This window comes from Theropithecus gelada, chromosome 6 (assembly GCF_003255815.1).
Source record: "Theropithecus gelada isolate Dixy chromosome 6, Tgel_1.0, whole genome shotgun sequence".
NCBI lineage: Eukaryota > Metazoa > Chordata > Mammalia > Primates > Cercopithecidae > Theropithecus > Theropithecus gelada.
In genome coordinates, this window is record NC_037673.1 from 109,320,592 (window position 1) to 109,333,593 (window position 13,002).

Sequence of the window (13,002 nt, forward strand, 5' to 3'; positions counted from 1 at the left end):
CCCATTCGCACTGTACCAGGGTTGGTCTGTGTGACCAAAGTGACAGTAGGTCACTTCCAAAATAGCTTACTAAAAATCCCTGACTTCCATCTTGGTCATTCGCTCTCACTTCACTCTCTCTCAGACCATCCTCCCTGGAGCAGGCCAGCTGTCGTGTCTTGAAGACTCTCAGTCAGTCCTATGGAGAGGTCCACATGGGGAGGAATGACTAAGGCCTCCAGCTAACAGTCATGTGAGAGAGCCTTCTTAGAGCAGATCCTCCAAGCTCCCGCTGAGGTCTCAGATGGTACAGTCCTGGCTGACAGCTTGACCAGAATCTCACAAGAGATCCTAAGCCAAAACCACCTACTAAGCCACCCCAGGTTCCTGATCCTTGAAATTGTGATGCAGTAAGTGATTAGTCATACAACAACAGGTAACTAATATAACATCCCACAAGGAGATGGTTTTGACCTAGACCTGCACTATTCAATAAAGTATCTACTAGCCACAAATAGCTACTTAAATTGAAAACATTTTGAGTTAAATAAAATGAAAAAGTCCATTCCTCCATTGCAGTAGCCATACTTCATATGTTCAGTAGCCATACATGGCTAGTGGTTACCATATTGGGCAGTGCATGTAGAGAACAGTTCCATCATCACAGAAAAGTTCTAATGGATTCTCATAAAACTAGAAGTGCTTAAAATGTCTCATGAAACATTCTTAGGCCTTCACAAAATCTGTGACAAGAGTTTGAGTTTGGATTTCTAGGAGGAGGAAACATAGTCACTCTTCTCTGTGCCCATCATTCATTGGGCAAACAAGGTAAAATAACAAAGAACAGTTCCTTTCCTATAGCCTGAGACCCACGTGGCCCACGTCCACACAAGAGGTGGAACATGTGCATAGCATCCTCAGGGGCCCAGATAACATGCCTGCAGTAGGAACATTTCCTCTTTAAGAAAGTAACCATCTAGCTTCTTCAAGCTGAACAGGGGATGTGTTGCCTCATTTAGTCAACAATTTGTTTTGATTGCCTTTATTTTCACTGTCCTTTACTAACAGTTAAGACAAACAGCTGAAATGCTAGACCTAGGTGCTTCCAGTTCCTAGTTTCAAAGGCAGTTCATATTCCAGACACTTTATTATCCAGGTACTAATGTGGAGAAAGACCTTTCTGCTCAAAGGCAGATTGTGGGCGGATAGCAGCCAGCTTCAAGGGTTATCACATATGAGTTATCTGCTTGCTTTGCTGTCTGTAAACCAGAAGGATTGCTTTGTAGCTTTGGTCCCATTTATTTTGCTTTGATTATTTCTTGAATAAACAAGAATGTTTCTTAAAACAATACCAAACTTTTTAGAAGATGCTAAGTGTACGATACAGTCAACTACTCTGAGGCCGTGGCAAATACGCTTAAGTGGTAATGCTAATAAAAGAAACCTATGATGATAATAATAAGGGATAGTTTTGCAGCTTTAAACAAGCGGTAATTTAAAAACAGATAAATTTCAAAGTGATGAGGCAGAAAAAAAAAAAAAGCGGTCCATTCAAATTACAACTTGCTCACCAATGAGTGAACTGTAGTTATTTAAACTGGCTTGTTCTCACGACAAAAAATCAGCAGCATGCCTGAAGAGCCAGGAAAATATTCATATCCTTTGACCTACAGTTCCTGCTGCCGGATTTTATCCAGAGGAAAATATTCAAAAGAATGAAGATCTTATCTGCATTAAATTATTCATCATAGAATTATTTTTAATATTAAAAGTCTAAATGTCCTTTAGAAAAGTGAGTAAATTAACAATATAAAAACTTGATGGAGGGGTTACAGCCATTCAGAATAAAGAGAGGCTATTAAAAGCAACATTTTACAACTATGACAAAGAAATAGAATGCACTAGATTTATAGCAATGTAAATTACATATGAATATGAATAAAAATCTGCAAGAACAAATGAACATGTAACACACCAAAAAATCGATATTTTGAGTGATAGTACCTACATGAAATATTTAAGATGAATATGCTAGGAGAAATATACCTGTTTACTAACAGCATATTCATTACCCTTAGCTATCTGCTGGTCCAAACCGCCAGATATGCCTTCTAGAAGCCTATTTCCTGCTTTTATTCTGCAGGTTACTCTGGATGCATTTCTACCCTGAAGTAGCTCCAAACATCCCAGTGTGTGCCTTGCGCTGTTTTCCTACCTGTACTGTAAGGCCAGCCTCAGCGCTGTGGCGTTGGATTCGTATTTTCCCACCAGCATGCTCATCCTCTCGGCATTGCTTTTACATTCCTCCAGGGTTATAGTCAGGAGATCATTTTGGGATTTGAGGTGCTCAATCCGGCTACAAAGGAACAAAAATCAAGGGTTACAATTAATTTGCCAATATTTCAGTTGTCTCAGTTATGTTCAGGCCAGAAAAGCATGCTAGGATGTGGGCTTGTCAGATTAGCAGCTGACACAGTATTTTGTCAAAGAAGCAACTCTACATAAAAGTATCACTAAACTCTGTGTGAATTACAAATAAAAAATAAGCCCCCTGGTTAAAAATAAGACCCCCAGCCATTGCCACGCTCACTCCAGGTCTAGCATGAGCAGGGCACAGTGCTAGGCTCTGGAGATATTCCAAGGAAAGAAGACAGCTGTGCAACCTCCAGGTCCCTATCATGTGGAACGCCTGGTGGGCTTAGATAAGTCACCCTCCACATGCAGGGATGAAAAGCAGCATCACAGCAGTCATGGCTATCTGTTAAGCCTTTGCTTTAGTGATTCTCCCAGCAGCCCTTTCAATTAAGTATTGTTATTCCCATTTCAGATGAGGAGATGGAGGCCCAGAAACATTAAGTATCTTGCCCTGGGATTTGAACCAGATCCCGTCCTCATAATCACAAACTACAAAGAGAACCAAAGGATGAATCAGTGAGTGAATAGGAACCGCCCCGGCGGCCTTTAAGTGGGAAATGGACCAGGAGCTGTGGACTGTACCCAAAGCTCCTTTCGGGTTACACAGTCTAGCAGCTCTAACTAGTGCTAGGATAAGCATTGGGAACTTGAAGTTTTACAGGATTCAGAACTGTAGACTCAGGGCAAATGAGTTTGTGGCAAAGTCAGCAAACAAATGAATAATATAATCCTTCAGCTTCTCCATTTTCCATCTCAGGGCACAGATGCTCTTGATGCCACAATTCATTTTCCATGGGACACATCTATTTGTAGTACTCTGACCACTAAGTCTTAAAGAGAAAGAGCTTCACACACACAAACTGCAAGTGACTTGAAATGTTAAGGGGTTTGGTAGCCATCAGCTTCAAGGAAAAATCTTAGACTCACGCCTTAGGGCAGAATATGGAGACATTTGCCAACATGGAAGATACTTGGTGAGTGTAGAAGAACTAAGATCACTGCCAGGCTCTGGCCACTCCGAGGTCATTTCAAGGTAAGGTGCTATAAGAATGCTTTTCTGCCCCTGTTCACGTTAAGACTTCTTGAAAAGAGTCCCTATTCTCTCATTTACTTTTCTTTTTTTTTTTTTTTTGAGACGGAGTCTTGCTCTGTCGCCCAGGCTGGAGTGCAGTGGCCGGATCTCAGCTCACTGCAAGCTCCACCTCCTGGGTCCACGCCATTCTCCTGCCTGAGCCTCCCGAGTAGCTGGGACTACAGGTGCCCGCCACCTCGCCCGGCTAGTTTTTTGTATTTTTTTAGTAGAGATGGGGTTTCACCGTGTTAGTCAGGATGGTCTCGATCTCCTGACCTCATGATCCGCCCGTCTCGGCCTCCCAAAGTGCTGGGATTACAGGCTTGAGCCACCGCGCCGGCCATTTACTTTTCAACTTGCTCCAGTCTATAGTCCGTCCCTGCTAATTAGATAAAACCTTTATCCAACTCATAGACCTCCATGTGGCCAAGCCCATCTCAGGGCCCTTCTCAGGCAACACCTCACTGATCTGTTACTCTTCCCTTCTTAAAGAGCTCCCCTCACTTAAGCCAGGGTGGGTCTCTGCTGGTTTTCTTCCTGCCCTAGCAGCTACTTCCTCTCAGTCGTCTTTGCTAGATGCTCATTCTCTATAAAATTGGGAAGGCTTGGCATTCTCTTGGGGCTGTCCCGGGGTCCCCTCTGCTATCGACACTCCCACCCTAGGGGCGATTTCTTTCCAGTCCCATGACTTTATTACGCAGGTAAGATCCACTGGCTCCCAACTTTCTCTAGCCCAGAGCTTGCCTCTGAGGGCCAGGTTCACATATCCAGCTGCCTTCCTGACATTTCCCTTTGCTGTCACATTGCTACCTCCAATGTTAACATTCCAAAGTGGGATTCTTGATTTTCCCTGCACCTCATCCTCCCTTATCTTCTCCATCTCAGTAAATGCCAACACCGTCTACCCAACACTACACGCCAGACCAAGCTTGTCCAACCTGTAGGCTGCATGCGGCCAACACAAATTTGTAAACTTTCTTAAAACATCACGAGATATTTTTGCAATTTTTTTTTTAGTTCCTCAGCTATCATTACTGTTAGTGGATTTTATGTTCGGCCCGAGACATTCCTCTTCTTCCAGTGTGGTCCAGGAAGCCAAAAGATTGGACGCTCCTGCACTAGACCCCTGAGAATCTTTTTTGAGACCATCCCTTTTTCTCATCCAAGTGGAACCCAGCTGCAGTTTCCACTGCTTTCAGCACCGCACATGTCGTACGTGAAGCCCCTGGCCCCATCCCACCACAGCTACCCTCGTGCACTGCAAAGATCATGCTGCTTCCACTCTTATCTCACCCTTCCCATTTTCCACACCCGGCTGAGATTCCATAGTGTCAATCAGATCTTGTTCTTCCACATTCAAAAACCCTTTAATGACTTCCAATTATACTTAAAGAGTAAAATGTGTCCATGGCATCAAAATCCACATCTGAGCCAGCCCCTGCTCTGCCACCTCATCTCATGTAGCTTCTTCCCCTTACTCCATTTCAGTTCCATTGGCCTTTGGACAGTTCCTCTTTCAGGCCTCATGGTTGTTAAGTGGCCATAAGAATATCAGTTTGCCATATGGCTGCTTTTTTTTTTTTTTGGTAATCCATCTCAATGTAAGCCTCCCCTCTTCAGACACCTTCCCTGACTACCCATCGAAAAATCAACCCTCCCTCAGCTTCTGCTGGTGTCCTATTTATTTCCTTCTTGGATCTTTCTTATCATCTTATTTGTTTTCTCCTTGGTCTATTTTCCCTAACAGAATATAAGCTCCATGAGAGCAGGGACCCTATTATCTGTTTTACTTTGCTTTGCGTGCCACGTAGCCTAGCATATAGTAGATGTTTAACACAGATTTGTTAGAGAAGGAAAACATTTTGGTGGGTACGGATGTCACCCCTCCCCTGCCAACCATGAAGCTAAAGGCTAACATACTTTGAGAGTAATAGGCCTCCAACTTTGAGGTAGGTAGTTAAAATAGCAGACATCAGGATATACTGGTAGCTTATTTCTAAGAAGCCCCAGGTTCCCGCAGCAGCTAGGATCACAGAGATGACAATGGAGGTGAGGTCAATGGGTAAGGGTTGGAATTCCATCTCAGCTACTTAATAGCTCTGGATTTAAGACAAGTCACTCAACTTGGGACTTCAAAGTCTTTGTTTTCTCATTTGCAAAACAGGACTACTCTACCCTCACAGGTTGAGGATTAAGTGGCTGTCTGTGAGAGCCCTTTGTAAGCTGTTAAACACCACAATAACATGAGCTACCAGCAAAATATTTCTCCCTTCTTTGGTCTCTCCTGGGTGTATATAACTGAGTAGAAAGCAACTCCCCTATTCAAGTTCAGCCACAAATCCAACTTGTTAAATCCCAGAATCTGTAGAGAGGAGATCCTCACTAAATCGAGGTCCCCCTGAAGGCATCTAACTTCATTAAATTGCAAAGGGCATATCTGATTCAATTTTTAAGCACTCCCAGGCCAGTGATAGTGAAAAGACGGCTTCTTTACTGCCACTAAGTAATCATCAGGATTATCACTCTTAAGTATTCTGGATTTAATAAGGAAACCATTTAATTTCAAGATTTAAAATGACCTAGATTGTCAATTACCTTAGTTCTCAAGAACTATATTAAACAGCTTCAAATCAGGGAAGACTAACATGATAATTCAATTTATTCTGGTTTGCCATACACAAGAGGAATGGAATTAAGCAATGGTGGATGGGGAAGGGTATCCCTATTTCTTCCTGGTTAGCTCATAAGCCTTTCAAATTCTTACAGTGCTCTTCCACTAAAGATTGGTAGGTCAAGGCAGCCACACCACATTCAGATGAGACTCAACAGTCCATTCTGCCACTGCAGAACCAATTCTGAGGCCAAGTGGTTTCCATGGTTTGGCCCTGGTCCTTCTCCTTTGCTTTGTTAGCAACTCCCTCATCACTGGCATGACACATAAGAGAGTCTTTGCCAACAGGCAAAAGGGCAAACTGAAACCACCTCTTTTGAAAGACTTGAAAAGAATCCATATAACGGGATATACAGTAAAATTACTCTAGGTAGGGCAGTTAAGATAGGATGTAGGGACCCAAGACTGAGCACATTTGCAAAAAGCATAAATAAAATTAGGCAACCATCAGGAAGAGCAAGGACAGATAGACCAGCATGCCTGGTCCATGTCAGGAACGGCCCTACCAGATTGCCTTTGCTGGTTCCAGTAGCTCCAAGTGCCCCTGAGACGCTGACTCAACATTCCAGAACTTCCTTCTGTGGTTCTCTGCAGCACAGGCCTGCATGCTTGGCAGTCACCTGTGACCTACTGCCATTCTGTAGGGGCTGCTCCCAGGACTCACTATGTAATGTGCAAGGTCCAGTGTGAAACTAAAAAAGCGGAGTCCCTTGTTTAACAGTATTAAGGCAGTGAAGCAAGCATGGTACCTTTCTAAGCACAAGGCCCATGTGAATGCCCAAGTCACAGCCATGATGGCAGCTCAGACTGTTGGGAGCACTCCTCTGAAGACCAAGGTGGTGGGAACTTCCAAACCCACCAGCCTGACAGTATTGCTCTGTCACAATACGTAAGCCACCTTGAACAGATCTTTGGAAAGAGAAGTGAGGAGCAGCAGCTCCTCCCTGCCCCAGGATCAAATCGATAGGATCTCTCCTCACCTATTTAGCCGTTCTGTTTCCACCTCAAACTCTCTAATCTTGCTTTCTGAGATGGCAGATCCGTGTGAGTAGAGTGTTTGGAAAATCTCTTGGATGTTGGAGCAGTCCTGAAGTGAGTGGGCCAGATGTTCTGCCACACTGCTGGATACCTGCAAAAAGAAGCATTAATTCCCCTTTGGAACGTGTCACTTCAGAGATGCTGGTCGCCACGCATGTTTTGTATGCAAAAGAATTTAATTCTCAAGATATTCCTTGAGAATCGGGGACTGGGAGGATGGTTACCCTAATGGTTCTCAGTTTGTATGACAGAATCCTAGTATGAAAAGTTAGCTAATAAATACTATAAAAGCGGTAGAAGAAAAGAGAAAACAGGATCAAAATATGACTCCCTCCCCAAGCACGTGGCGCTGGGCAGCCAGGATGGGGAGATCATGCCTTCCTGGAGTTCCTAAAATTCTGAATGTTGAACAGAATCAGGATTTCTTTCCCCTATCCTGAATTCCCTGCTACTCCAGGTCACTGTTTTTGGTTTCTGTAGCCCAGGAGAGGGGCTGACTCCTTCATTTTCACATTTTGGCTTTGGCATGGAATCTGAATACATGCAATTTTTGCTCAGTGTAAAATTCTAAATTAGGGCCTTAAAATGCTATTTTAAGGCTCTGTCTCTGAGGATCAAATAGCTGGCTCTCTCATCCTCATCCCCAATCCTAAAAGATCCCTTAAAGAAATGAAACTAATCCTTTTCACCATCCATCAGCTCTTACAGTCCCAGGGGGTTGCCTGACTTCACAAATGAAAACTCTGGGACTAAACTGAAGGTTCTGGTCTTTCCTACCACTGGGTGAGGCTTCAAAGACAACATTCCTCCTCAGTAGAGAGCACATCCCCTTTCAAGATGGATGTGCAAAAGGCAGAGTTCTTTTAGAGCTCTTCGTCTCTGGGGTAGCAGGGTGATATAAGACAGATACTTCAAGACTTTCATCTATATCACCAAGAACTGGACCTAAATCATTTCATTCTGAATGGTTTCAAGGAAAGGAAAAAAAATCTCCCCTAAAGCTGAAGAAGTAATTCACCATATGGATGGAAATCATCATACATTGTAATTTAATCCTTTGGAAGGAAATCGGGTGTGATTTACTATTGTAACTGGTTTATTGGAGATAGACTTGGGAAGTTATTCTGTCATCTATAATCAATTGTCTGTGTAGCTCTACCGGGTACTTTCTTGCCTTGCTTCTCGTGAACACTCACCCCTATGCTACTGATTTCTGAGCCCAGGACTGGCCGATCAGATGATGATGATTCAGACCTTGTCTTTGATAGCTTCACCCTCTCAGCAATCTTAAAAAAGAAAACAAAGCATTATAGAAAACTACACACCACTCCCCAGATAAACTGTTGGGACTGTTTATACAGGGCTGTTTAGCCATGTCAACTAAATGATTAAAGAACTTGTTAAGAACAGCTCATTTGTCCAATTTTTCTACCACCAGCTTAAGCCAGGGCCTTGCAACTTCAGCACTGCTGATATTTTGGCTTGGATAATTCTTTTTGTGGGGATCTGTCCTGTGCATTGTAGGATATTTAGCAGCATCTCTGGCCTCTAGCCACAAGATGCCAGTAGCACTCCAATTGTGACTATCAAAAATGTCTCTAGACATTGCCAAATGTCCCCTGGAGGAAGAGCTCACTTCTGGTTAGAAAACACTGGTTTAACCTAACTTATTAAACTTGATAGTTAAGAATCAACCTTACTGTGGTGGCTAGTAGAGCTACCAGGCAAGCCAACAGGCATAATTTTCATCATCTGAGACAGACTCAACATACGTACTGGGGGGCTGTGCCAGCGAATGAGTGGGGCTACTTCTCACAGCTGCCACAGCCTGTCCATCATAATCTATTTTTCTTTTTTTCTGGCAGAGCTGTCAGTCTTGTGAGTGGGGAGATCATTGGTTCATTACTCAAGGTCCCCCACTGGGCTGAACCTTAGTCTTTGAGAGCAACTCTGTCCACTGTGAAGTACTGGAGCACTTGACAAAACGTCTCACTCTCCATAATGACTTGTCAGCTGTGACATTCTCCAGCTGGCTGATTAATGAGAGCTGGCGTCCAGGTTGCAGCTGAGAGAGACTTAAAACTATTAGTGGGTTATCTCTCCTTACAGCTCCTGCAGAGAAGGCCTGTGTAAGGTCTCAGGGGAAGCCCCTTGGGCTGTCTCAGCTAAGGGCATGCCTGTACAGTGGCTAGGATGAGCCTGGTGCTTCCAGATAACAGGAGGTGTTCCCGCTCATCAGGTCCATCCCCAGGAACTCACCTTGGCAATGGGAATGTCATTGCTGCTGCTGCTCGTGCTCAGCTCTCCAGTGCTGGGGTTAATTGGGCGGTTGGTGGAAGTGAGGCGGCCAGGGCTGGAGGGACCTGTGGCCTGCACGCTCTGTAGTCGAGTTTGAAGCTCTCTGACCTGCAATCATAATGCTTAGACATAGTTGGTGGTTTCCCTGGCTAAAGAGCAAAACAGCCAGATGGGTAGGTGGTGGGGCTTTCATTTACATTGAGGGATCAGCCCATTGAAAAGCTAGGATGGTTGAGTTCACATAAAAGTCACTATATTCTTTTTTTTTGGACTAATAATTTTTTTAAACGAATCAGTTTCTTAAACCACACGTAATACAAAAAGTGGAGTTACAAACCAAAGTGATGATATTACTAGTTTTTATAATTGCCCCAGAGTCAATAAATTCTTAACTCAATCTGCCACAGACCATCATCTATTCTTCACAAGTATGAGGTGCACATATTATATAAGGCACTGGAAGCTTCCAGGATGGATGACCATCTTGTTTTTTTTTTTTTTTTGAGACAGGGTCTTGCTCTGTTGCCCAGGCTGGAATGCAGTGGTGCAACCATGGCTCACTGCAGCCTTAATCTCCCGGGCTCAAGGGATCCTCCTGCCTCAGCTTCCTGAGCAGCTGGGACTAGGTGCACACAACACACCTGGCTGATTTTTAAATTTCTTTGTAAAGACAGAGTCTCGCTATGTTGCCAGGGCTGGTCTTGAACTCCTGTGCTCAAGCAATTCTACCACCTCAGCCTCCCAAAGTGCTGGGATTACCGGCATGAGCCACTGCGCCCAGGCGAGGCTAACTACCTTTAAGGAATGTTTATTCTTTTAGCCCCAAGTGCCTGACTGTGCTGGGGACTGCAGACAGAGGACCCAGGATGAAATCACCTCTCATGGAATCATCATCTCAGAGCCCAGAGGAGAGAGGAATGATTTCAACACAAGTGCACTTGAGTGTTATAAATTTCTATCTCAAGTGTTATGGGAAGCAGAAAAAGGGAAGAATGTAACTCCAGCTGAAGTCATCCAGACAAAGCTGAACGAAGACAGTGGTACTTGAGCAATCTTAAAGGAGAACAAGTGAGGATATGGCTTTCGTGATGATATGCTTGGGGGGTGATAGTGGGGGGGTGCACAGGTGCTGGGATGACATGCTATGTTTGAAGAGGTGCAAGTTATTCAATATGTGTGGTTTAGAAGAGGTGTCTGCATTGGGGAAAATATTAGGCTAAGAGAAGAGACACTGATGGAGCCAGCACCTTTCCCCAAGTTACCTACAGATGGATTTTCCCTGGGATAGTAGGTAGGAATGTCTAAATAGTCCTTCTATACAAAAAAAGAAACATGGGGCCCTCTAAGTTACATTTAAAATGCACATTTAACTGCACAGAAATTGAACGTCCAAATCCTGCTTCTCTATAGTTACAACTCTGTGACTTCCAAAGAGAGAAGTATTCCAAGGAGCTGAAGAGCGTTGCTAGAGATTGGTCTTTTATAACCTTGGTCACAGTTTCAGCATGAGAGTACAGTGTCCACCTGAAAGGGCAAACTAACTACAGCACCCAACGGTCCTTACAAATGGGCACCAGACTTTGCCGGGCTGGGAAGAGTTAGCACTAGCAAATTTAAGACAGGGCTTTCTCAACAAAATAGTGTACTAGAATCCCCCAGAGGGCTTGTTAAAACAGACTCCAGGGCCCCACCCCAGGAATTCTGATTTAGCAGGGTCTGGATGAAGCCCAAGATCTGCAAGTCTAATAAGCTCCCAAAAGATGCTGATGCTGCCGGCCAGGGGACCATACCTTGAGCAGCACTGACCTAAGGGACTTCCAAGGCCACAAAGCACTTTAACCCCATAGACAGGAAGAGTGGAGCCATGCCCTGGTGCCAGCCCTGCCGCCAAAAGCCTTCTAGACAAGGGCAGAGAACAGGCATGTGGCCCCTTCTCTAAAAGGCACTGGAAAGCTTTTCATATTAAATGTCTGGGATGTCTCCATCCTGCTAACTTGGGAAGCAAAAGTAATTGAAATTTCAATAATTCATCAACATATTAGAAGCTAAAATAGGAAAATTCCCTCAAAGCAAATTGCATTCAATAGTAGAACAGCTCAAAAGGGCCTAATGCTCTGCCACGGGTTCCAGTAACGGAGGATCGATGGAAATGTGTGCTGTCCTCAAAACAGACCAGACGCAGGGCTACACTCAAAATAGCCTAAACAATAGGAAAATACATCCCTGTAGAAGCCAAATGGTACTGCTGATGAAGGATTACAGGACTCATTCTGAAATGGCCCCTGACAAACCAAAAATGGGTATGGGGGTGGATACCTCATTATGCCACAAAGAAAAAATGTGCAAAGAGAGACGGCTCATTCATTCCCCCAGGGACTGGGGGAAACCTCCCAGTAGAGATCCTGAATTTCAGTTTTTACTGCTGATGAATCTGATAAGGTCCTGAATAATTAACAATGTTAACACCACTCCAAAACCTAAATGGTGTCTGAATTGCACTCAAGACCATCAGTGGTCTGTTCTTAGAATCCCTACTGGCCTACTCATCTTGCTTTTTTTTTTTTTTAAATCTCTTTAAAAAAATACAGAAAAAAAAAATGCCTGGGCAATTTATAAAGACTTTATTAAAACTATCCATGCTTTAAAAACATTTCTTCTTCTAATCACAAAAGTAAAACATGCTCACTGTGCAAAATGTAGATAACACTAAAACATAAAAACAAAGTGCTCATGTTATTTCTTACTCTATAGAGGCGATTACTTCTAGTCATTTTCCTTGCTGTATATGTGCACACATGTGCTTAAAATAATTTCTAAATCTAAATATCTACGTTCACTTTAAAAGGTTTGGACCCAGAGAATGTCTCTGAAAACTAAAGATGATAAACATGTTTATTTTGGGCTATGCTTTATTATTTAATGATAATTGCTAGCCAGTGGAAACAAATCCAGCTGAAGGGAGTGCAGTGTGCCTGTCAGGGAAAGAAAGACAGCTGGTTAAGTGGCCTCCTCCCCTTTCTTTTGATTTGCGAGTGAGAATCTTTTTTTTTTTTTTTGAGGCGGAGTCTTCACTCTGTCGCCCAGGCAGGAGTGCAGTGGCGCGATCTCGGCTCACTGCAAGCTCCGCCTCCCGGGTTCGGCCATTTCCTGCCTCAGCCTCCCGAGTAGCTGGGACTACAGGCACCCGCCACCGCGCCCGGCTAATTTTTTGTATTTTTTTTAGTAGAGACGGGGTTTCACCGTGTTAGCCAGGATGGTCTTGATCTCCTGACCTCGTGATCCGCCCGCCTCGGCCTCCCAAAGTGCAGGGATTACAGGCGTGAGCGACCGCGCCCAGCGAGTGAGAATCTTAATGTATAGGAATACATGCAAGAAACGAAGGCTAAAGTCAATATGCTGAGTCAGCTTAGGCATGGCTTGGGAAAGAGGCAGAAACATAGTTAACAGAGTTCTCACTTTTATTCTCACCCATTGTAGTAGATTGGATTATGTCTCCCTCAAAAGATATGTCCAAATTTGAATCCCCAGT

General features: G+C 43.9%; 1 protein-coding gene across 2 annotated transcripts in view; it reads right to left on the reverse strand.

The window, feature by feature from the left end:
- MCC (MCC, WNT signaling pathway regulator) overlaps positions 1–13,002 on the reverse strand; it is a 466,526-nt gene that overhangs the window by 46,017 nt on the left and 407,507 nt on the right. For both annotated transcript variants that reach the window (XM_025387469.1, XM_025387470.1), the window contains 4 exons: positions 9,435–9,581; positions 8,372–8,461; positions 7,118–7,266; positions 2,195–2,335 (listed from right to left, as the gene is read on the reverse strand). In XM_025387469.1, coding sequence (XP_025243254.1) covers positions 2,195–2,335; positions 7,118–7,266; positions 8,372–8,461; positions 9,435–9,581 — 527 coding nt within the window. The remainder of the gene's footprint in view (positions 1–2,194; positions 2,336–7,117; positions 7,267–8,371; positions 8,462–9,434; positions 9,582–13,002) is intronic.